The sequence below is a fragment of the Bos javanicus genome, chromosome 26 (genome assembly GCF_032452875.1).
Source record: "Bos javanicus breed banteng chromosome 26, ARS-OSU_banteng_1.0, whole genome shotgun sequence".
NCBI classification, from domain to species: Eukaryota; Metazoa; Chordata; class Mammalia; order Artiodactyla; family Bovidae; genus Bos; species Bos javanicus.
The window spans coordinates 21027639-21052650 of record NC_083893.1 but is presented as its reverse complement, the minus strand read 5'-3'; the positions used below and the strand labels follow the sequence as shown (position 1 = coordinate 21052650).

The 25012-nt window shown below is 40.7% G+C and overlaps 1 protein-coding gene and 1 non-coding gene across 5 annotated transcripts; both read left to right on the top strand.

Annotated features, from left to right (window-relative positions):
- Positions 1–348: 348 nt before the first annotated feature.
- Positions 349–24800, top strand: CWF19L1 (CWF19 like cell cycle control factor 1). 4 transcript variants are annotated; one of them, XM_061403098.1, is made up of 14 exons: positions 349–461; positions 2983–3067; positions 4920–4998; positions 5664–5765; positions 7228–7442; positions 9300–9418; positions 10748–10832; positions 12952–13092; positions 14970–15084; positions 15781–15860; positions 19579–19788; positions 21066–21185; positions 21581–21678; positions 24367–24800. In XM_061403098.1, the coding sequence occupies exons 1-14, from the start codon at positions 433–435 to the stop codon at positions 24512–24514; spliced, it is 1626 nt and encodes a 541-aa protein (XP_061259082.1). In that variant the 5' UTR covers positions 349–432; the 3' UTR covers positions 24515–24800. The 4 variants fall into 4 exon arrangements, with proteins under 4 accessions (XP_061259082.1, XP_061259086.1, XP_061259083.1 ...); XM_061403099.1 differs by lacking the exon at positions 349–461 and adding an exon at positions 572–579; XM_061403101.1 differs by lacking the exons at positions 349–461; positions 2983–3067 and adding an exon at positions 4215–4224 and having other exon boundaries at positions 4936–4998.
- LOC133239705 (small nucleolar RNA SNORA12) lies at positions 20727–20874 on the top strand. Its single transcript, XR_009733950.1, has one exon. It is a non-coding gene; the product is annotated as a small nucleolar RNA SNORA12 (small nucleolar RNA).
- Positions 24801–25012: the final 212 nt, after the last annotated feature.

The following is a 25012-nucleotide window of genomic DNA, read 5'->3' as shown; positions in this document are numbered from 1 at the left end:
GGGAAGCCTGGCGTGCTACGATTCATGGGGTCACAAAGAGTCGGATACGACTGAGCGACTGAACTGAACTGAACAGAAAACTTATAAAAAGCATGTGTGCAGGGAGTCTATCTTGCCTACCAGAGTGACATGGTTAGGTTGGGGTCAACATTGTGCAGACAGCTTTCTAGCAGCTCACTAATTTCAATTGCCGCCAAATACAAAAATTACAGTCGGAATGTTTTCCTTCGTTATCTCTTCTACGCTCCTTTTGCGGTTCCTCCGCGAGGCGAAACCATCTGGGAGAGAACTTTGTCCCTCGGCGCTCTCTGTAGGTTAATGAGTTTTCATTGGTTGGGCGGGCTGTCGTCTTATCTCCGTGCGGCCGAGTTTTCCGGAGTCGCGTGGGTTCGCAATTCCAGCTTTGCTTGGTCGGTCCAACCCAGGTTGTTAATGCAGATGGCTCAGAAACCGCTGCGCCTGTAAGTGAACCTGAGTCCGAAGCCTATGTGTCTCTGTGTGTTTGTGTCTGCTGGAGAGGGTTTTTCTAAAGACGTGAAGAAAGGAGGAAAGCCCGGGGTGGAAGCCCGGAGCCTGCTGGTGAGCTCCTATCGCGTCTTTGCCTGGCCACGGCAAGCAGGCCTCTTCTCCCGATTGTTTTCGCTTCTGAAGCGGGAGACTATTGTCTACAGTCGCAGAGAGAAGAGGAAGCTGTCAGAGTCAGGTCTTCATGTTAGGCCTTCCTGGCCTCTGATATATATCAATTTCCCCTTCGTTTCTCCTTGCAGTATATTTATTAGCCAAAAATTGTAGGCATGGGCCCACTTATAGGTCCTGGGCAGGGTTCGACTGAAGAGAGAGAGGACCTTTGCCCTGGCGCGTTTTTTCAGGGGGGTGGTGCGGAGAGGCCTTCCATTCATCCATTCATTCATCAGCATTGATTGAACAGTTGTAGTGCACCAGGCACTGGTGCTAGGCGTTGCACAGATGGAATTCCTGCCCTAATGGATCTTATAGTTTAGGGGAACAAATATTAATCAGGAAACCAGATAAATGTTAAATTATGGTCCTGGTAAATGTCAGGAGGAAAAGGTTCACGGTTCTGGGAGGATTTATATAGGATATTTGGGTTAATGTGAGGAATCAAGGAAGTGAGGATTGAACTTTGATTAATAGTCTTTTTTTTTGTCTTTATTCCAAAAAAGTCACTAGAATGTTTACGAACACCTTGACATGATCAAATTTTCATTTTGGAAAGCGATTCTGGCTGCAGTGTGAAAAAAAAAATTGGAGCCAAAGTAGAAGACAGCTAGGACTAGGTAAATGAAGAAGAAAAGTGCAGAAATTCAAGGTCTGTTAAAGAGAGGACATCAACACGGCTTGGAGATGTTTGGTTATGAGTGCAAAGAAGTCAGCATAGTCTGGATCCTAGATTTCTGTTTTTCTTCAGTAGGATTGGAAACCGTGGCAAAGGGCCCAGATGAGGAGATGATGAGTTTTGAGGTGTCTTATGATGTACAGACTGGACAGTGGCTGTCCCCCAAACAATGGTAATTCCATGTGACAACTGCTATGAAAGAGGAAGTGCAGGGTCCTTTGGGAGCACTAGGAATTGGTGATTGATAGGGACTGGAGGGCTTCCTAGAAGAGGTGGTGCTCCGAAGATAAATGAACATGCCAAATAATTTATTACAGAGTTTGCTCTGAAAAGCTATTTGGGTTTCTAAAGTTTTGAGAAGAGGACTTTCTGAGCTGGTCAGGAAGGCTTTAGAGATGTGCTTGGCCTTGAAAGATGGGAAATCTTTTAGATTCAAGATGGGTAGAGTGGGACTGTTAGGAGATGTCACCACCCCAAGGGAATGGCAGAGACAGAGAGAGTGATCAGATTGACAGTAGAGAAGGTTTCTGTTTTGGAACTTGGAGAAAGCATTGGGGAAAGAGATCAGGGACTTGTGAAAAGCTGTCATCTCTCTGGCTGTGGAGTTGTCTTAATGTTTTTGAGGAAAGAACATTAAACTGTTGGCTTTATGTAGGATGGACAGGAAGAAGGGAAGGTATTAGAGGAAATGTAAGTATATTCCCTATGTTGTAGCCAATACCAGATTCATTATATTTGTCTCTGATTCTGCCTCTTCAGTAACTACAGGACTCTCAGTTGCTCTGCCTCATAATTGTCCTGAGGCAGAGAATATAAAGAAAATTCCTCTTCTTTGTATTCCTTGACATGTCCTCAGCATAGTACTTGGCACACTGCACTTAGCAAAGCATACTGTAGGTGCTCAGTGTGTGTTTGTTGAATGGATGCCTGAAATCCTGTGCTAAGATAGTGGCAGTGGAAATGGAAGCTACAAGAGGATCACAAAAGATACTTGTAAAAGGAATTGAAGAGACTTGATGACTGCATGGGGGATTTTTGCCTCTTCGTAATCCAATTGGCAGTAGCTGCTGCTGCTGCTGCTAAGTCGCTTCAGTCATGTCGGACTCTGTGCGACCCCATAGACGGCAGCCCAATAGGCTTCTGTGTCCCTGGGATTCTCCAGGCAAGAACACTGGAGTGGGTTGCCATTTCCTTCTCCAATGCATGAAAGTGAAAAGTCAAAGTGAAGTCGCTCAGTCATGTCCGACTCTTAGGGACCCCATGGACTGGAGCCCACCAGGCTCCTCCGTTGATGGGATTTTACAGGCAAGAGTACTGGAGTGGGGTGCCATTGCCTTCTCCGATTGGCAGTAGACTTATGTACAAAACTTGGCAAGTGAGAAGAAACTGGTTCAATTTTGGAGGAAATGTTAAGCTAAATTTTAGATATGGTGAAGATAACTGGTGAGACCTTCAGGTGGAGCCGCCCAGCAGTCACTAATAGTTCACATGCCTTGAACCCCTCAGGTAACCTCAGAGAGACTGGAACACAAATCTCCCTGATCCAGGAAGACTAGTATATATACCAAACCTGGCAGGCCCATTTGTGTATCCTGAACTGCTTTAACATTTATTATTATTTGCAGCTTGGCATGTGGAGATGTCGAAGGAAAGTTTGATGCTTTATTCAATAGAGTTCGAGCAATTCAGAAGAAAAGTGGAAACTTTGATGTAAGATGTTTCTTTCTACTGCATTTAAAAATTTGATTGTTGTAATCAAACATATTAAAGTTTGGGCTTGTTTATACATTTCTGGAACACCTACTCTCTTGTTAGACTGAGTTTCTTTTGTGAGCGTGGAAATTTAGTAGCTGAAGAGTGGTATGGGAAAGGGGATGATGTGTTTACTGTAGACTTTTTTATACTCTTGAGTTTTATTACTTTATTACTTTACACAAAACTGAAAACAGACTAGCAAACCCTCCCTTCAGTTCAGTTCAGTTGCTCAGTAGTGTCCGACTCTTTGCGACCCCATGAACTGCAGCACGCCAGGCCTCCCTGTCTATCACCAACCCCCGGAGACTACCCAAACTCATGTCCATTGAGTCGGTGATGTTATCCAACCATCTCATCCTCTGTCATCCCCTGCCTTCAATCTTTCCCAGCATCAGGGTCTTTTCAAATGAGTCAGCTCTTTGTATCAAATGGCCAAAGTACTGGAGTTTCAGCTTCGACGTCAGTCCTTCCAATGAACACCCAGGACTGATCTCCTTTAGGATGGACTGGTTGGATCTCCTTGCAGTCCAAGGGACTCTCAAGAGTCTCTTTTCCCACACCACAGTTCAAAAGCATCAATTCTTTGGCGCTCAGCTTTCTTTATAGTCCAACTCTCACATCCATACATGACTACTGGAAAAACCTCCCTTAGTGATTCTGATTACTGGGTTTGGGAAGCACAGATCTATTTCATGGATATATGGTGTGGATGAAGTCAGACAATATATGTGCAAATGCTTCACAAACTAAAGAGCCCTGATTGTTATGTATTGTTGACTGCTGCTGCTGCTGCTGCTAAGTCGCTCAGTCGTGTCCGACTCTGTGCGACCCCACAGACGGCAGCTCACCAGGCTCCGCCGTCCCTGGGATTCTCCAGGCAAGAACACTGGAGTGGGTTGCCATTTCCTTCTCCAATGCATGAAAGTGAAAAGTGAAAGGGAAGTCGCTCAGTTGTGTCCGACTCTTAGCGACCCCATGGACTGCAGCCCACTAGACTTCTCCATCCATGGGATTTTCCAGGCAAGAAGAGTACTGGAGTGGGGTGCATTGCCTTCTCCGGTATTGTTGACTACTGGACTCTAAATTCTTAAGAGTACAGAAGAGTATTCTAGGTATGGGAATTATTTGTTCATTGGGCTAAAGGTTGAGTAAGACAACAAGCAGAAAATGTGTCCTTTATTTCCTATATCTCTCAGGGTACCTAATACCAGAGAGATACCTAAGTTTTGTATTTCACAGATTCTTCAAGGTTGATTTCTCCATTTTTTTCCCTGACCCTCTCATCCCCTTCACCAGCTTGTATTTGACAGCTAGAGAGCCAAAATTCAGTAATTGGTAGACTCAGAGTAACTACTACAATTGTTAAAGAATTATGTTTAGAAATTATATAAATTAAGGAAAAATTTGGTTGCTGCTGCTGCTGCTAAGTCACTTCAGTCATGTCCGACTCTGTGCGACCCCATAGACGGCAGCCCACTAGGCTCCCCCATCCCTGGGATTCTCCAGGCAAGAACACTGGAGTGGGTTGCCATTTCCTTCTCCAATGCATGAAAGTGAAAAGTGAAAGTGAAGTCGTTCAGGTGTGCCTTACTCTTCGTGACCCCATGGACTGAAGCCTACCAGGCTCCTCTGTCCATGGGATTTTCCAGGCAAGAGTACTAGAGTGGGTTGCCATTGCCTTCTCTGAAAATTTGGTTAGAGATAATTAAATAGGACAGTTAGCCAAATAATGTTACTGTCAATTAATTATGTACTATTTGATAGTTTTTTTTAAAAATCTCATATCTGTTTAAAAAACTCATTTTAGCTGCTGTTGTGTGTAGGAAATTTCTTTGGCTCCACTCCAGATGCTGAATGGGAAGAATATAAAACTGGCGTCAAGAAAGGTATGAACTTACTTTTCTTTGTAATATTTTATTTATTTGGCTTTGCCAGGTTTTAGTTGCAGCGTGTGGGATCTAGTTCCCCAACCAGGCATTGACCCCAGGCCCTCTGCTTTGCGAGTGTGGAGTCTTGGCTACTGGACCGCCAGGGAAGTCCCCAGAACTTATTTTTAACATGATTTCTAACAAAGTTTTAAGGCTCCCTGGTTCTTGCCAAGTTGTTTTTTACATATTAGTGATTTAAAAGTTTGCCTTTGAGTTTTGCATTGATCTGGGAAGAATGTCTATGCATCTGAATGTTCAAATTTTTAATTTGGTTGGATTTAGTTCCAGGAAAAGAATTCTCTTCTCAGTAGGAAAGAATTGAATAATGCAACTGTATGTGTTCTTTCCTTTTTTTCAGTTTTGATGTTTTTTTTATGAAGCTCTTTTGGGTCTGCTTTCTTAACTACATTGACCATTCCTTCCGAGATGTGATAAGCCTAGTGATACCATTTAATAATCAAGCCACAAGGTTGGCTGTAGGATGTCCTCTGTGGTGAGCATGTTCCACGTGGAGGATTGCAGGCTCTACCTTCACTATGGATGTTTTTCCTATGGGGAAGCAGTTCTCAGGTCCCCAGGCAGATCTGCTAACTAGCTAGTGTCATGTCTGTTTCTCTTACTAGCTCCTATTCAGACATATGTGCTGGGTGCCAATAACCAAGAAACAGTGAAATATTTCCAAGATGTTGATGGGTGTGAATTAGCTGAAAACATTACTTATCTGGGTAAGTGGATATTTTGTATGTTTGTAATGAACATAATGTGTCCCAGGAATTAGTCTTCCAGGAAATTTGTGGCTGGATTCATCTGCCATTACTGCCTGAGAGAATGGGGATGAGGGGCTTCTTTTCTAAAATCAATGTCCATATGTTTAAGACTATGTCATTTTTTCTCTGTTTCTGGTGTCTCACACCTCTCCCCAATCTCCTTGTACTCCCACAACCCAATATATACTGTTTCAGTCAACTAGAGGAGTAAACTGTTTGACTACAATGTTTGGAGTACCTAAAGTATAAAGTGTGTGTGTGTTTTTTTTTTAACTCCATGTATGTGTCTCACCGTGTAACATTACTAGATACATACAGCTTATTTGTTAATTAGACTCCTAATTCCTATAGCTCTAGGTTTCACTGAGGTTTTAAAAAACTCAAGTTTTTAATGCTGGTCCTTGGCTTTTTCACTACTTTCTTGTCCTTTTTCCAATTCAAGGTCCACTCTTCAATTCCAGGTTAAAGTTGTTCCTCTGCAACCCCCTGAAACTCTTATAGTGGGTCCTTTCAGTGTCTGGCTGTTTTTTTTGTTTTGTTTAAAAAAAAAAAAATGTCAAATTTTGTTTTCCTTCTTCCCCTGCTCCCCTCCTTCAACCACTACTGCTTCTTGCATCATTCAACTAAGTTTTTTCTAAAATGGCTCAACCACTCTTCACATTTCCTCTCTCTTGGTCTCTCTTTTCTTTAGAAAGCTTCCACATTTCCTTTGCTATAAATGCTCCTTTATAGTGTTTTTTTTTTTTTTTAATTAGTATGTGTGTTCTTTATTACTTCGTTATTCTTGTTAGTCAGTATATGTGTTCCATAATGAGTCAGTATGTGGAAAGAGCCATGTGAGACTCAGTAGATAAAAGGGAGGTGAAAGCTGATGGAACAAGGTTCTGGAGGCAACACAAAGGAAGAGAATCAAGGGCACAAGCCAGGAATAAACTGAGAAGATGGCAGAGTCTCTTTTTTTTTTCCTAAATATTTCCTAAATTATTTCCTAAATAATTGCTCTTTCCTAATGTGTTCCTTCATTTGGAAGTGTCTGCCTTCATAAAGTGCACATCTGTTCTAGACTAGAGCTTACTCAAACCTGCAATTATTTTTTGTCTTCTCAGTGCTACTCTAGGTGTCTAGATTTCTTTTAGTCCCTATGGAGTCTCTAGAAGGCAGAAAGCCTTTTTCTTAATCAGTGCTTCCAAAGTTTTTTCAGTTGTGAGGAACCTAGAGCAGTCAGACTGTGGGCTCCAGCAGCTTCCACATAAGGACAGCTCTTGTGTACTGAACAGGAATACTGTTGTAGCTGTCCACCGTTGAGACCTGGGAGCCAGAAGTGGGCTTTAAGAGAGTTGGGGCATGAAAGAGATTCATCACCAGCGTGACATTTCCTTCTGCAGTTTGACTAAAACTTTTCCATTTTCTTTGAACCCAGGTCGTAAAGGTGTCTTCACTGGAAGTTCAGGACTACAGATTGTGTACCTCAGTGGGACAGAGTCCTTAAATGAGCCTGTCCCAGGTTACAGTTTCAGTCCCAAGGATGTGTCTTCCCTAAGGACAATGCTGTGTTCAACACCCCAGTTTAAGGGTGTTGATATCTTGCTCACATCCCCGTGGCCCAAGTATGTGGGGAACTTTGGGAATTCTTCTGTGAGTAGTGTTTGTTCAGTTGGAATTTCTAAAAGCAAATTGCAGTGGCTTAATTTGAGCTTTTTTTTTTTCTTTTTTTTGCTCTTTGAGTGTTTCAGTTCTTAGTTCCTTTCAGTAGAAACCTTGTGTGAATTTTTTGGGGGATACTTAAAGCCTATTGGCTGATGAAAACAAGTTGATCTTGTGAAAACACAGTTCACCAATGAAATTGCTGAAGTCTTAATTATAAATGAAAGCTTTTTAAGAATTGTAGTCTCTGCCTCAAGTATCCTTTCTTAGCCTTCTTAAGATGTTTTGAGGAGTCAGTAATATTCAGTGAAATATTCGTAGGTAGTGGCAGCTCTGCAGTTTTATTTATCCCTTTCCATTCCAGATTATATATTTTTGGCTACTAAAATATTTTAAAAGATGGAATCATTATGGGAGTGAAGATAGCGATCTAAAGTTGGGACACAGTATGTTGAAAACTTAGTAGTTCTTTGATGGGAAAGCTTTAATATTGGAATGTATTGGACTGTGTCATTGGATTTGATCTAAATATTATTTATAAGAAGAAGATGTACACCAGGTTGGTGAGTGACAGCTATCATGGGGAGCTACTCTGGTGGAAAATAAGCCTAAGGAAGACCTTGAAAGATTGTCTGTGAGGGCAGAAAGCATCCACTGAGCTTCAGTGAAGGAAAATGTAAAGAGTAGGGAAAAAATATCAGTTCCTAGACGCAGAGTTATCAATGATGATCCAGAAAAGGGCATTGTAGACTACTGTCTGTCAGCTTCAGCACAATATGTCTGTGACCAAAGAGGCCAACAAAATACCAGGCAGTGTCAGGATACTGAATGTAGAAGGGCCACGCTCTTCCCCTTCCAAACATCCATGGTTATTCTGCCACTAGAACATAAGAGGCAGTAGATTCAGAGAAAGACTACTAAAGTGATGATGGGAGGAACAAGTGATACTCTATAAGGAAGAATGAAAAGGGTGCTAAAAAAAGTTTATAATTTTTGATTAAAGTTGACTTTGGTGAAAATGAATAATCACATATTTATAGGGGGAAAAACACCAGTCCCTAAGATACTAGCCTCAAGGCCAATTCCCTGCCCTTCAGCAGACAGCTGAAGGAGTCAAGCATAAGACAAAAGGAAAGTGTTGCTTTACTTAGTGGAAAGTTAACTCTGATAATTTCTCTCTTACCAGTTCATACTTTTCTCTTAGAACTTCATTCTAAGAGAAAGTATGAACTGGTTTATGGGTGAGAGGTCACATAATTTGTTGTTAATGGAAGCTCTGGGAATAAGCCTAACTTTTGACAGACTGAACCAGGGGCATGATTGTATCCTTCTGCAAGCCATGCTTTCCTTGACTGAAGCAAAATAGAGGGTTGTATGCTTATGTGATGAAGTCCCTGAATGTTCTATGGCAAATATTCTGTGGATCCTAGGGGCCCTGAAAGCTAGCTTTTGATTTTAATCTTCTGTAGTGATTGTTTATCAGAACTACAGGAGCACAGCAAAGCGAATTATAGACACACAGTCTGTGAGCTCCAGAGAGAAAATACTTACCTTCCCAAATGAGATTTTAATAAATCTTGTTTTGGGTGTTTGTATGGAGGAGTAACCTTCCTCCTTAACTTCTGGCTTCTAACTATTGTTCTTATTTCTGCATTTGTAGTTAGCCCATTTTCCCCTTATGTGTTTGAGTTTCTCTGATTGCCATAGAGTAGAATTCATGATGCAAATTCTACTGCCACATTGTAGCCACATAAAAATTCCAAAGACATTTCAAAGTGTCTTGTTATATCTCTGCATTTCATGATAACTTGTAGATCTGTTAATGATGACTAAATTTCTGTTTACTAGGGAGAAGTGGATACCAAAAAATGTGGCTCTGCTTTGATCTCCAGTCTTGCCACAGGCTTGAAACCAAGATATCATTTTGCTTCTTTGGAAAAGACCTATTATGAGAGGCTTCCATATCGGTGAGTAGCATTCCATTCTTTTTGGTTTTTTGAAGAATTTGCTTGGATTTTCTCTGTAAACTTCTCCCTTTCATTTCAGCCATATTACATCTTGGTTTCTTTTAGTTTCTCGGGCATGAAATAAGTGACTCTCAAACCATTCCACTTCTCTGAGTTTGGTTTCCTAATTTGAAATACAAAGGATTTGCCAATACAGAGCCCCTTGTAGGCTTAAGTGTCTGACATCACAGTGCTGTTTAATCATCATAGCTTGATGTATAGCAAGTCCTGTTTTGATCAGGTTAAACAGTGCTCCTTGTATAGTCTTAAACTCAGGGTAATTACATAAGAAACATTTCAAGTTAGGAATCAAAAACTTGTATCAATTTTTTTTCTTGTTTTTTTTCAGTATAGGTTGGAGGTGGAGTTTTTAAAGGATATATTGCAGAAAAAATAAAACCAGTGTTTTATAAGTTATAGAGTTAAGTAAAATTTATTGTGAATGATTGTCACTGTAAAGGGCGTGGATAATCCCTAAACAATTTGTACTTTTTTTTTTATTCAAAAGCAATATATGTGTTGAAAGTTCAAAAAATATAGGTGAGCAAAAGAAGAATATAACCTGCTCTTTCCCTATAAATCCCACAGCCTAAGGTATAAACATAGATATTACAGATTTTTGTTTTATATCTCCATATGCCTTCTGGAAAAACCTCTTCTTCTCTGAAACCATACACTAAAAAAGGTTATTGGAACAAGCCACTCAAAGGCAGCTCAACCTTTAAGGATGCAAATATGTATTTCTCTGAAGAACATACACCAGTGGCCAATAGGTGCGTGAAAAGATGCTCTCACATCATTAGCCATTAGGGTATTCTATTCTATTGTTACACAAAAGAAGAGAGAATAGTATAATGGACCCTCCTGAACCCATAACCTACATTAGCAATTATTAACATTTTGCCAGTTGCCCAACTCTTTTAAAATCAAAGAGTTTTTTGTGCTTTTCAGATTTGTGATCTCATTTTTCCCTAACGGCAGCCCTGGGAAGTAGGCATGATTATTCTACTGAATGGATGGGTAACATCTGAGATATTACTGGTGGTGATGTAGTGATGGACTTAGGCCTGTGCTCTCTTCATGGACCCTTGGAGTCTATATATCTCATAATTGCAGATCAAAAGTAAAGTTTGTTGTTGGGAAGTCATTGGCAGTCTAGTGGTTAGGCCTCAGTGCTTTCATTGCTGGGTTCGCTCCCTAGTCAGGGAAGTAAGAATGAGCAAGCCTCGAGCCACGGCCAAAAAAAAGTAAAGTTTGTTGATAACCTATTATCTTTCAAATATATTACAGAAATCACATTGTTCTACAGGAAAATGCACAGCATGCCACCAGGTTTATAGCTCTGGCAAATGTTGGAAATCCAGAAAAGAAAAAGGTAAATGTTGAGTGTTTGGTGATTGGTTAGTATTCATTGTCTGCCTGATAAATGTTCCTCTTGCCCAGTTTAGGATTCAGATCTTCTCTTCTTCCCAACTGTAATGTCCCAGTACTTTAGCGACTTTACTCTTTGTAATAATATGGTAATGAAAGGTCAGTTTCCTTGGGTCCTTTGTAGGAGATTTTAGGGAAGGGTTTGGGAAAATAGGCCCAGTGGAACAAAGGCAGATTTTCAAATGAGTTATGTTCCTTTCTTCCCACATCCATGTGGTTGTTTCCATGGGTATTTTTCAAGGGTTTGACATCAGGTGGTACTATAGCAACTTCATTTAGCCTAAATAATAAAATCTTCCCAAGGATTTACCTAAGCTCTCCTTGGCTTTGGGCAGTCTTAGTGATACCTGGAATCTGGCTTTATATGAGAAAACTGTGCAAGTGAATGAAAGAGAATATACCAGAAAAGTATATATATTGGTTTTCTTACTTCCTTGAGAGCATTTCTGATTCTTTAAGGCCAAAAGCCAGGATATTGTGGATTGGGACAGCTAAAGATTAGAACAATAAGTCAAGTGGGAAAACAGATAAATTATCTGAAGATTTTCTCACTTTAGTAGGCCATGAACAGTGTACATGCAAAAGATAAGCAAATACCTGTTTTGTTTTTTCCATAATAGCTCAAACTTTGGGGCCCAGGGCATTTTTAGCAAGTTTTGATTTGTAATTTCTTTTTTATTAACAACTTATCTGCCTTTCCTCCCTTCTTCCTTTCTTCCTTTTTTTAAACTGCCCTTTTAAGACTGAGTATCACTTACAGTATTTATAGTCTGTTGTTTTACTTTTAGGGACCTGTTAGCCTTAGCCCTAAGCAACGCATACTTCACTCAGAATATGCGCATTTTGAAATCGGCAAGTATTATTAAATTATCTCAAAATTTTGTTACAGTTTATACCCCCACCGGCAGTGTATGAGACTGTTTTCTGTCTACATTCTCAATGGGTAGTGTCAAGTTTTTATTGACATTTTTGCCATCCTGACAGAAGAAGGTTGTGTGTCAGTGTTAATCGGTTGTATTTCCCTGATAAGTAGTGAGGTTAAGCATCTATTCATATCTCAAATAAAGTTTTCAATATTTGTGCCGTCCGTCCAAGATTCTAGATATTTATATATTTAGTTCCTTGCTACTAATCCCTAAGAAAATTTATCTGCATAAATAGCAGAAATTGTATAAAATCAAAGGAAAACACTAAGTTGTTTTTCATTGGAAAAAAACAAGGGCAGTACAGTGACTATTGACAAAGTACACAAATGTCAGGGAATGTTTAACAGGATTCCTATGTGCTGTTTCTCATAAATCCCCTGTTCCTCATCAGTTTCTGTTGCCAGAAACAGGTGGAAGGGCACACCGCTCCCAGGACTGAGGACATAGGATGAGACAGGCTTGAATCTCTTTCAGTAAACATTCTCCTTACGACAAAACTGCTTAGTCTCGATCCTCTTTCTTGAGATATGGATTGTCTCCTGACCTTGTGACCGTTATTAATCCCTTGTTCCCTTGGAACTAGATTGCTGTACATTTGGTTTTCTGATCTTTATCATTGTCGAAAGAAATTTCTTGTACAACAGCCTATATATACTCACCAAAAGATCATTAAAGCACCTTTGCTCCATCAGAGCTTGGGTCCCCGTGTCTGTCTTTCTTTCTCTCTCTCTCCCTCCTTCCCTCCAGCTCTCTCTTTCACTTTTTTATCATCGACTCTGGACCACCAGGTTCCAGTCCTTTAAAGGACTACAACACGTAAAGATAAAGGACTGAGAGACAAAAGCAATTTGTCTTCAAGGGTTATGGAGCAAATCCCTCTAGGCCTTGTAGTGCTAGTTGTTTTATGTAAGGGCTGGGCTTTGATTAGTTGCTTGTTACTTTATCAGCCCGTGGTTAGCCCTTGCGAAGATCACCGAAATGGCATTGTTATGGATTCTCTGAACTACAGATAGGCTGGTTGCTGCTCTTTAGTTTTACTCAGTTTCTGAAGATTTTTGTGGGATTTTACATCCAGGAGGTTGGTTATATTTGCATAAATAGTATGCAAATAATAATATTGTTATTCTTTTTCCAAAGTATCTTTATGCATTCAGTATTGTTCCTATGAAACTAATGGATGCAGCAGAACTGGTAAAACAGCCGCCAGATGTCACTGAAAACCCATACAGAAAATCTGGGAAGGAAGCGTCCACAGGAAAGCAAACTCCTGCCCCTGAGGTGGGTTCTGATTGAGAGGTGACATTTTCTGGGCATGATTACCCATTATAGGTGTCTTTTCCCTGGTTATAGTTTAGTTCATTAGGCAAGTTTAATCCCTAGAACCTTAATCTCTTTTTTTTCTCCTTTGGGAAATTGTGGTGGTGATTAGAAAGCTTTAGTAGATTTCCAGTAGGATCAATGTGTGTGTGTACATTTAATTGTAGTTTGGGGTTAACCGTTTTATATTTTAAGTCTTTCATTGTCTAAAGTTGGTTCGAATATTGGGGTTACACATATAAAGTCTTTCCTGTCTAAAGTTAATTCCCTGTTCCTAACTTTTCAGGCAAGGATCCAAGTGCTTGGTAGCAATGTAATTTGCTATTTTATAATGAGTGGTAGGTCAGGAAGCAACAGTTAGAACTGGTCATGGAACAGCAAACTGGTTCCAAATCAGGAAAGGAGTATGTCAAGGCTGTATGTTGTCACCCTGCTTATTTAACTTATATGCAGAGTATATCATGAGAAACAGTGGGCTGGATGAAGCATAAGCCGGAATCAAGATTGCCAGGAGAAATATCAGTAACTTCAGATATGCAGATGACACCACCCTTATGGCAGAAAGTGAAGAGGAACTAAAAAGCCTCTTGTTGAAAGTGAAAGAGGAGAGTGAAAAAGTTGGCTTAAAACTCAACATTCAGGAAACTAAGATCATGGCATCTGGTCCCATCCCTTCATGGCAAGTTGATGGGGAAACAATGGAAACAGTGACAGACTTTATTTTTGGGGGCTTCAAAATCACTGCAGATGGTGACTGCAGCCATGAAATTAAAAGATGCTTGCTCCTTGGAAGAAAAGTTATGACCAACCTAGACAGCATATTAAAAAGCAGAGACATTTCTTTGCCAACAGAGGTCCATCTAGTCAAAACTGTGGTTTTTCCAGTAGTCATGCCATGTATGGATGTGAGAGTTGGACTATAGAGAAGGCCGAGTACAGAAGAATTGATGCTTTTGAACTGGTGTTGGAGAAGACTCTTGAGAGTCCCTTGGACAGCAAGGAGATCAACCAGTCCATCCTAAAGGAAATCAGTCCTGAATATTCATTGGAAGGACTGATGCTGAAGCTGAAACTCCAATACTTTGGCCACCTGATGCGAAGAACTGACGCATTTGAAAACATCCCGATGCTGGGAAAGATTGAAGGCAGGAGGAGAAGGGGACAACAGAGGATGAGATGGTTAGATGGCATCACCGACTCAATGAACATGAGTTTGAGTAAACTCTGGGAGTTGGTGATGGACAGGGAGGCCTGGTGTGCTGCAGTCCATGGGGTCGCAAAGAGTCGGACACGACTGAGCGACTGGAACTGAATTGAACTGAATGAGTGGTAGTAGGTCAATAAGATTTACTCTGAAGAGATTTCTTAATAGCAGACTTTTCTGAAATTCATTTTCCCTTCACTCAAGCAAAGAATGTCAAGTTCCCTTACTAGTATGAATGGTCTGCTTTCTTAGACCTTCTTAATGAGCAGCCTTTTATTTTTTTAAATTAAAACTCAGTTAAAGTCGTTTGATCTGTGAAATTGTAAGACTACTACAGCCCTACTGAGAGAGGGAAAGGGATTTGGGCGGGATCATGCTATTGTGTTTTAGGCAAGAATTGCTGTATAACTTACATTTTAATTTGCTTTTCCAAAGGGATGAATTTGGTAGCTTAGTTATATAAGTGTTGAGAGGTGTGACTGAGTCCAGGCATCAGGACTGGCAAACTATTTTGCTTCTCTAGATTAGGCAGAAAGGGCTGGGAGGAAGGTAGCAATGTTCCCTTGTGTGTGATGGTTGGCTACTTGCTTAAAGGTTAGTTTAATAACATTTACTCTTCTATTGGCTGTTCTAGGAAGAATCAGCCTGCCAGTTTTTCTTTGATTTAAATGAAAAGCAGGGAAGGAAGCGTTCATCTACAGGCAGAGACAGCAAGTCTTCTCCTCACCCAAAGCAGCCTCGCAAACCTCGTAAGTACCTTGGCTCCAGAGGTCTCTTCTGTGGGCAATAATGGTTATTTTGGGTCTTGTTTGGGAAGCAGCATTGCTCAAAGGGCCTCTTCTGGCAGAAGATCAATAATAAAAACAAAAGGATGCAAAGATGGCCTGACTTTGATGCTGTCTGAGGCTATTTCTGTAAGAACTATGGAAAAAGTTCCTTTCCTTCATGTCTGTAAAACAGAAGGTTAAGAGCCTACAAAACCAGTGCAGGTTTATAAAATAATAATCAAAATGTTAGCAAAGATAGCTGTTAATACATTGAGATCTTCTTTTCCACCCACTTGTTTCAAAGATGAAGAAGTTGACTTTGTAACTCCTGGCGTCATGTGACTAGCTGGTGGCATGACTGGAACTAGAAATGGGGCTCCAGACACCCAGTTGAATGTTCTCTTATTGCAGTCAATTGCCAGTTACATGCTATGGCTATCACTTGTAGATCCCCTACCTGTGGACTGGTTACCAATTCAGAACGTCTGTAGACATTTAGTTTCATTAATAATGGCGATGGGGGCGGGGGTCATAGTGGGAGCACAGCAGACCCGCTGTGGCAGTAGTGTGTAACACAGTCTTTGCAGGACACAAAGATCAGACAAGGCCGTGTTCTGTCGGTGGTTATGTGCTGTAGTGCTTGGACCGTGGTAACATTTGTCTTTCTCCTGCGTGAAGCTCAGCCTCCAGGACCCTGCTGGTTTTGCCTTGCCAGCCCTGAAGTGGAAAAGCATTTGGTGGTCAACATTGGCACACATGTGAGTTACTTCCATGAACCTCTTGCAGAGAGGAAGACACCTGTTTCTTTTCTGTTGACTTTATGGAGTCATGGTTTACATATAAAATTTACCTACTTTAAGTGTGCAATTCAGTGACTTTTAGTAAGCTTACTGATTGTACAACCATCACATAATACAGTTTTAGAACATGTTCATCACTTCAGTAAGAGTCCTCATGCCCATTTCCAGTTAATCCCCACACCCACCCTCAGTTCCAGGAAACCACTCGTCTACTTTGTCCGTCTGGATATTTCGTATAAATGGAATTGTACATCTTTGCGTCTGGCTCCTTTTACTTAGCATAATATTCTTCTTCTTCATGTTGTAGCCTGTATCAGTTTTCTATTCCTCCTTGTCAAATGGTATTCCATTGTATGGATAGACTACATTTTTTCTGTTTATTCACTAAGTGGACATTTGAGTTGTTTCCCCTTTATGGCTATTAGTGAACATTTGCATACATGTCTTTGTGTGAACATATGTTTTTTCTCTTGGATAGCCCTAACCTAAGAAGTGGAGTTGTTTGTAATTTTATGTTTACCTTTTTAAGAAACTGCCAAACTATTTTTCAAAACAGCTGCACCATCTTGTTTTCCCACCAGCAATGTATGAGGGTTCTTGTTTTTCTACATCCTCCCCAACATTTGATATTGTCTATCTTGACCGTGGCAACTATAGCAGTTCTCTTGTGGTTTAGTAGAATCAGTTTCACAAGATTCCTCCTTCTTTCCCTCCTCTCTGACAAACAGGTATGGCTTTCCTAGGGTGATGCTTTTATGAAATTCTTGAACTTTATATGTTTTTATTCCATACTATTTGGGGATGATGATTTGCTTTTTTGAATTACCATTTGAAACAATGATTTTCTTTGTCCCTGAAAAGGAGTCCTCTGTTGCCTATACACTCATATTCGGCTAAAAATGTTAATATTCTTTTTTTGTATCTTCAGATTTTAAAACTTGAGTTTATTAATTTTTATCTATAGTAACTATGTAGTGTGGGGAACTGATTTACACTAATTATAAAAGACGAAAGTGATAAGTTCTCAGTTTTGCCTAGTAGTAGAGGATATAGCTTCCTAATGACAGGAAGACTCACATCCACATTTCTGGTCTGGGTATCTGGGAACCCAAGATGATAATTATAAGATTGCTGGGTAAGCAATCAGACTGTGACAACTGGATGATCTTGAGAAGGATTTTATTCAGGCTATGAAAAGTTCTGATGGAATACATGTATCTCACTGTAAAGTCATCCTATTTCAGACTTCCCAAATGCTTTTCCTTGGGCATGACTTGCTTAGATATTATATTAAATAATACTCATTTTTGACCCTCATTCTTCTGGGATCCATACAGACCATTATCCTTCTTTTTCATTCACTTAGAGTGAAAAGAAGCTTAATTTTCAGAGTTACAGTTGCACCCTAGTCACCCATACTAGAAATAGCTATTTTCCAAGGCTCCTGAGGATAATATATACAGATCATTTCGTAGTGTGTGATGCTTTTGTAGGCAGATACTTTCATCCATTTTTCATTGATTTATTCTGATTTTGTTTCCTGGGGATGACCTTTTTTTCCTCAGCTTATCCTGATAATGAGGGTCTTTTACTGGGGTATGAGCCTAGGGGAATTTCAAGGAAAACTCTGTGCTTCTTATCTTGACCTGAAGTTAGAGGGGCAAAAAGCATATCAGATTTTGATTGTGGACAGATAGGAGGTCACCTGATGATTTTGGCTTACCTACCAATTGGTACTTAGCTACCAAAGCTACTTGATTGGTAGCTTACCTACCAATCAAGTTTACCCTTACCTGCACTGTCCTTTGTTGGTAGAAATCTCTTGCAAATGTCTGGTGACCTGTGGGTATCTGGCTGAGGACTTGGAGTCCCGTCTCTGCAACTACTCCTTTTGATCCCCTTGGCTTTTTTCTTTTTTCTTTTTTCCCCTGGCTTTTCTCTGTCATTGCCATGCCTTCCCAGAGAAGGAAATGGCAACCCACTCCAGTATTCTTGCCTAGAGAATCCTGTGGACGGAGGAGCCTGGTGGGCTGCTGTCCATAGGGTCACACAGAGCAATTTCACATGCATGTGTGCCTTGGAGAAGGAAATGGCAACCCACTACAGTATTCTTGCCTGGAGAATCCCAGGGACAGAGGAGCCTAGTGGGCTGCCGTCTATGAGGCTGTACAGAGTCGGACACGACTGAAGCGACTTAGCAGCAGCAGCAACAGCCATGCCTTCTTCAAGGGGTATACATAGAAGTATGCTAATGACCCATAGGTTTAAGTTGGTAAAAGCAGTTGCAGGCTGCTAAGAGTCCAGAATAAGTACTGCAAAATCCATGCATTTATGGGAGAAATACTCATTCAGGTCCTACTTACATAGATAAAATTAGAGATGAATTCAAGTACAGCACAGATTAGAAGTTGAGAGTTTGAAAAGTAGGGAAGAGACTGGGCAAGTTTGAAATGTCACAAAAACTAGAAGGTACTGCCTTAGGGGTGCTGTTTAGTCTAGACTAGAAGCCTTCAGTAGCTTCAAGGCACATCACAATATAAAAACTGCCATTTATGGCAGCAACCCTCTGACATAAAGGCTAGAAAATGTAATTTTCTAGAGTAACCTTTTAAAACAAACACAATCACATTGGTTACTGTACTTTTTTTTTTTTACTGTTTTAGTGCTTATGAGGTTTTGATGAACTTTAGTCATCTGGAATATTAACTCTGTAGATGTGTTCAGTCCTCTGTGCCAAGGAGATCAAGGATGATAATGCTTTAGTTTGTTGCTGTTACCTATCTTGTCTTTCTGTTGGGCTTTCTCAGGGTAGATGAAAAATAAATGGCTCTTTCGTTCAGTCTTAACTTTGAAGGCACCACACTAAAAGTATACTTCGGATTGTTTTTCTAAAGCTCTGGTACCTTCATTTGCCTGGCCCTTTCTCTGCTCTCTTCCCTTCAAAGTATGCCTGAGTGGCAGAGCAGTCTTGTGTGTTTGGGTTTTGACAGAAATACTTTTAGTTGCTGTTTAGCTGTCCACAGCCATTGCTGGGAACCGTAGTTTTCTTTGGATGTACCTGAGTTTGAAGTTTCTTCTTCTTCCTTCTCCATTAGGTTATGTTTGCTTTCATTTTGTAAAGGTCAGTCAGCAGCTTAAGGCTGTAGGGACATTGGTGATGATGATGATAATCATATCATCTTAGCCTTTTTCGTGAACCCAGGAAGTATATTTAGGAGTGGAATTAGGTGTCACTGTAGGGGAAGTAGTTCATTTGAAATCAGAAGTGGTTCTTTGAAATCAGAAGTGGTATCTTCCTGTGGTTGAGTGATAGTCACTGGAAAATTGTTAAATTGTTTCAAGTTTGGAGGCTGGGAGGAAAAACCAAGTTTGTTGTTCTAGTCTCCTTCAGCTCTGGTGTGTTTGTAGCCAAAAGCCAGGCTGTGTGCTGCTCATTTTTCCCCAGTTCATTTGATAGTTGCATAGAAATTTGTTGGATCTAACCTCATTCTTTAGCAGGTACTTGACAACAATGTTGTCATAACCTCTAAAATCAGATTTTTTTTTAGGAGAAGTTCTGCCGGTAGCCTCTGGCGCACTTGCCCCACACCCTAGCAGCTCACACTTAGTAGAGGCTTTTCTCCGAAGAATCACACATGCAGGACTGAAGTCTCACTTCTGTGTGCTTCCTCTTCAGTGCTACCTTGCCCTGGCCAAAGGAGGCTTATCTGATGACCATATCCTCATTCTGCCCATTGGACACTACCAGTCAGTAGTGGAGCTTTCAGCAGAGGTGGTAGAAGAGGTGGAGAAGTACAAGGCTACATTGAGGAGGTTCTTTAGGAGTCGAGGCAAACGCTGTGTTCTATTTGAGAGGAATTATAAAAGCCATCACCTGCAGCTACAGGTATGTGATCTCTGTCCAAGAGCTTGGAAGGGCCTGGATATTGATAAATATTTAAATAATGTTAATTTTTTTGAAGTATAGTTGACTGACAATATTGTATTAGTTTCAGATGTACAGCAAAGTGATTCAGTTCTTGTATATATATATAAAATATCATTTTCTATTTATAGGTTGTTACAAGATATTGAATATAATTCCCTCTACTAGCTTCACCTATTATGCTGCTGCAAATGGCAACAGTTCATCATTTTTCGTATTCTATCGTGTGTATATACAACATGTTCTTAAGGCAGCCGTCTGTTGATGGACACTTGGGTTGTACTGTAAATTGGTGCAGCCGTTATGGAAAACAGTATAGAGGTTTCTCAGAAAACTAAAGATAGATCCTATGATCCAGCAGTCTCAGTCCTGGGTATATATCCAGGAAAGACGAAAACCTTTAATTCAAAAAGATGCATGCACCCCAGTTTTCATAGCAGCACTATTACAACAGCTAAGACTTAGAAACAATCCAAGTGCCCATCAACAAATGTTAATTTTAATAAATATTTAAGTGTTTGATTCTAATATAAGATTAAGTATTTGAATAGTTGACTTAATACTTTAAAAAATTTAGTATGAACTTTCATATTAATATTTAAATAATATTCATCTAAAAGGTTATAGTTTCTGGTGATAACTCCAGGGACTTCCAGGGAAGTGCATAGTCAGCACAACTGAATAGCACAGGTAGTAAGTGCCTTGTTGAGAAAAGAAATGGATAGTTCAGGAAGGTCCCAGGAAAGAGTTGGGCCTTGACAGATAAGAGTTTGGAAAGAGAGTGGCTATTTTGTGTGAAGCTTAGCATGAGTGACAGTTCACAGGTAGGAAGCAGTCTCAGGTCTTGCCCAGGGCTTCCAGCTCAGAAATTCAGAGACTGTTATGGGTAATTTGAATGTCATTGTGGTGGTTTTCTTTCTGGCACATTTGTTAAGTTTTCAAATGGGCCTGACTCTGCCACATATATTATATAGGAGCTGGAAAAGGCTTGATGACAAAGAGATCTCTTTCTAGCCTTTTCTGCATCAGAGATGGCCTCCCACATGTGAAAGGCTGTCTCATAAGTTTAAGTCCTTACAGACAGGATGACATAGACCTGTCTGGCCTGAGGAAAGTGTCTGCTGAGGGGTGTTCCTCCACCCCTGTGATGAATTTGCTACATCTCAGAGACTGTGCGGGAGGCACAACCTCTCTGAGACCTGCACAAAGAATTTTTCCTGTCTCCCCCCAACCCCTAGGTTATTCCTGTGCCACTCAGCAGCTGTGCTACTGATGACATTAAAGACGCCTTCATCACTCAGGCACAGGAACAGCAGATAGAGCTCCTGGAAATCCCAGAGCACTCAGACATCAAGCAGGTAAAACAGGAGAGGAAGGTGATATTCCAGGAGAAGTATTGGGTTTCTAGCCTATAGAGCCTGAGGTACTCAGAGGCATTCAACAAATGTTAAATAGGCAGGTGACAATTTGGTACTCGAGCATGTGACTAGAGATGAAGATTATATTATAGCAGTTCCTTAGTGCTTTCCTGGGAAGGGCAAGAAATCAGAAATTTCCTAAGGCAGGAACTTAGGAAGGTAGGTGCCACTGGGAGGATCGTTGTAATATCTGCCAGTGTCTTTTTAAACTTTTGTTGTATTAAAGTTCTTATACTTCTAAATTCTTTGCCAAATTAAAGCTCTTAAGAGATGGGCTGGGATTTTCAATGTTTAAAGTACTATTACATGTCCTCATATGACTCTGTTTACTGTAGATTGCACAGCCAGGAGCAGCATATTTTTATGTTGAACTTGACACAGGAGAGAAACTTTTCCACAGAATTAAAAAGAATTTTCCTTTGCAGTTTGGAAGGTTTGTATATTTTTCTTATTTTAAATGTGTTTTCACTAGACCTACTCTGGATAAAGTAGTGGGCTGCATGACGAGTTAAATAAAAAGCCAAACAAGAAATAGTCCTTGCCCTAAGGAGCAAATAGTCTTAGGGCAAGTCAGATACTTAACGTATATGACAGTAATGTAATGTAGAATGTGGAAAGTACCATAAATAAGTTTTGAGGAACAATGTACTTTAGAAATCCAGAGAAGGGAGAGCCATTTCTGCTTGATGGAAGGCATCATGAAAGGGCTGAAGTTGAGCCTGAGAGGGAGATTTAGAGGGTAAACCTGGTGCCTGGGCATTCTAGCCCAAGGGAGGAAAATGCTACTATGAACATGTGCTCTGTGCCAGGCACTGTGTCAAGAACTTTCCATGCATTGCCTCATTTAATCTTCTAAACTCTGTGTGGTAGGTACTGTCATCCCAGTTTACCAGTCTGGAGAATGAGACTCTGGAGGAGTGCCCAGTAGAACTTTGCATGATGATAGACATATTCTATAAATCTACACTGTCCTACACAGTAATCCCCAGCCCCATTACTGGTGATTACCGAGCACTTGAAATGTGGCTAATGTGACTGAGAAACTCAATTTTTAATTTCATTTAATTAATTATGATTAAATTTAAATATATTAGGCTACTGCCTTCATTGGGTTTCCCAGGTGGCTCAGTGGTAAAGAATCTGCCTATGCAGGAGTTGCAGGAGACGTGGGTTTGATCTCCTGGAGGAGGAAAAGGCAACCCACTCCAGTATTCTTGCCTGGGAAATCCCATGGACGTAAGAGTCTGGTGGACTACAGTCCGTGAGGTTGCAAAGAGCTGGACATGACCAAGCATGCTGGTGGCTTTAGTAGTGGACATTGTGGCTCTAGAGTGGTGAGGTAGCTTGTCCATGGTCACAGTGACCTGGCCTGCTGGACCCCAAAATTGAGGTCTTAACTCAGTACTCTGAAGTGTCCTAAAGATTTGGATGAGGCTTCATTTCTGTTCCTCACATCATGGAGAACATGACTGTACGACTGTACAGGGAGTGGTATACATTAGGCAGAGACTGAAGGCAGGAGTTTGCTGGCAAGAAGAGATTATGGAGGGTAGTTGGAAAAATGTGCAGGACAGATTATCTGGTGCTGGTGTCTGTGTTTTGCAGTGGTTTTTTTTCCCTAGTTAGAACTGAGCTTTGAGTCAACTCTGAACCATTTTTGGGCCAATTTGGAAAGCCTCTAAGAGACTGCCACCAGTAGACAAGTCTAGTAAATGTAGTTGTCTACATTTTCAAAGCAGATAATAAATGAGAAAAAGTGTATTAGGAGCTTCAGACATCTGACATTATCTTTTGTGTTGTTGATTCAGCAGCAGACACAGGTTTAGATACTGAGGGCACATGCATGTAAGCTTACAGAGGAGAGATTCTTTGAATGATTTTATGCTCTTGATATTTGGTTGTATTTTCAACACTGAGTATTTTTCAGAGTAGTAACTTACAGGTGATAGTGAAAGTGTTAGTCACTCAGTCATGTTCGACTCTTTGCCACCCTATGGACTGTAGCCTGCCAGGTTCCTCTGTCTGGGATTTTCCAGGCAAGAATATTGGAGTGGGTTGCCATTTCCTTCTCCAGGGGATCTTCGCAACCCAGGGATCAAACCTGCGTCTCCAGTGTCTCCTGCATTAGCAGGCAGATTTTTTACCATCTGAACCACCAGGGAACATAGCATTTTATAATTAACAAAATACTTGAGAAGACATCTTTTTTTTCCTGCTGTACAAGAAGGATGGGTCTATCTTCATTCTACAGATGAAGAGGTAGTCTCATAGTCTGCCCAGAGAATAAGAACTTGAGCTTAGGTCCTTTGACTTTTAGAAGATTCTGTGATTTGTTTTTAGCCTTTCTATTTACTGTAGCTTCAAAGTGGAAAATGAACCAAACAAATGTACAAATAGGGTTATTTCTAATATATCAAAATAAGTAAAAATAGAAAGCAGTGGCATTTAGAAGATAGCTTGTGTGAGAGGTGATTTTGTTGACATTGAGCATGTGGTATTGGGCCTGTATAGACTTGAGGGCACTAAAAAAAAGGCAGAAAGTCAGATCAGGGTATGATACTAGGTGCCTGACTTTTCACCGTGCCCTCAGCCCATTAATGGCCTGAGATAACGAAACTAGAGTCTAAGGCAGGATGTAATTACAACTAGTTTGGTGCTTTGATTGTGTTATCTTCATACATTAGAAAACCCTTATTTTGCATGTCATAGGCGAGGAAATCAAGACACAGAGATGAAGTAATCTGTTCTTAGACAGCAAACGGCAGAGCTAGGAATGGAATCCAGTCTCGTCTCTTTCTGATTGCAGGGCCTGCCCTCTTTCTACTATGTCATGTTGATTCTCTAGGTAGCAGTAACGTAGTTCCAGGTTGTTCAGAGGAGTAAATGGAATTTGAGGAGTTAGAGAAGAGCTAAGACCTGGGCTGGTCACTTTAAAACAGATGTGATTTTGATAGATAGAATGGCAGAGATAGCCCTCAGGGAAGAGAACATGGTGTGAGCAAAGTTAGAGGAATTTGCATGCCTTTTTTGGGTGATGCTGAGCAGAGCTCTCTGGCTGGAGAGGAATCGAAGGTTTTGGACGGATATTGTCCATTTTGACTTCTCTGTCCTCTTTTTGCAGGGAGGTCCTGGCTAGTGAAGCTATCCTTAATATTCCTGACAAGTCTGACTGGAGGAAGTGTCAGATGAGTAAGGAAGAGGAGGAGACTCTGGCTCGCCGCTTCCGGAAAGACTTTGAGCCCTTTGACTTCACCGTGGATGATGACTGAGTAAAGGGAAAAAGCACTTGATGAACTTCACAGGGTATAATAGCAGCCTGCTTTTTAGGAAACAACAGTCTCCCATGGGGACTGTTTTCCTGCCTCTTTTTGTGTATTCCCATGGAACCTGCCTGTAGCAAGAGGCCTAAGATTGAATATTTTTTGGGAAAAGTCATATTTTAGGATGAAGATCTTATGTTAAAAGCATATCTGTCATCCAGTTCCAAGTAGAGGTTATGTTTGTCAACATTTTCAAAAATATTTAAACTATATAAAATCCAAATGCTTTTTCATGGTTGGGAAGTGTCTTGTGTTCATGTTACCTGTAACTAGTGAAATGAAGTAGTGTGTGTGTGTATATAGTAGGAGGGGCCAGGGCTTTAGGTCCAGCTGTTATCCCAGGATCTCACAGGTGGCTTCTTACTGAGCAATCCAGAATGGAGAAGGGACCCAAGGCCTTAGCCATTTTTCCCTTGTAGAATTCATCTTACTGATAGAAAAGAGCTC

Bases quoted from the DNA above. Each gene is read 5' to 3' on its own strand.
- CWF19L1 (XM_061403098.1), top strand. From the start codon at position 433: ATGCAGATGGCTCAGAAACCGCTGCGCCT. The intron at 5,766-7,227 runs GTAAGTGGATAT...CTTTGAACCCAG, and splicing joins TGAAAACATTACTTATCTGG to GTCGTAAAGGTGTCTTCACT. The intron at 9,419-10,747 runs GTGAGTAGCATT...AATATATTACAG, and splicing joins TATGAGAGGCTTCCATATCG to AAATCACATTGTTCTACAGG.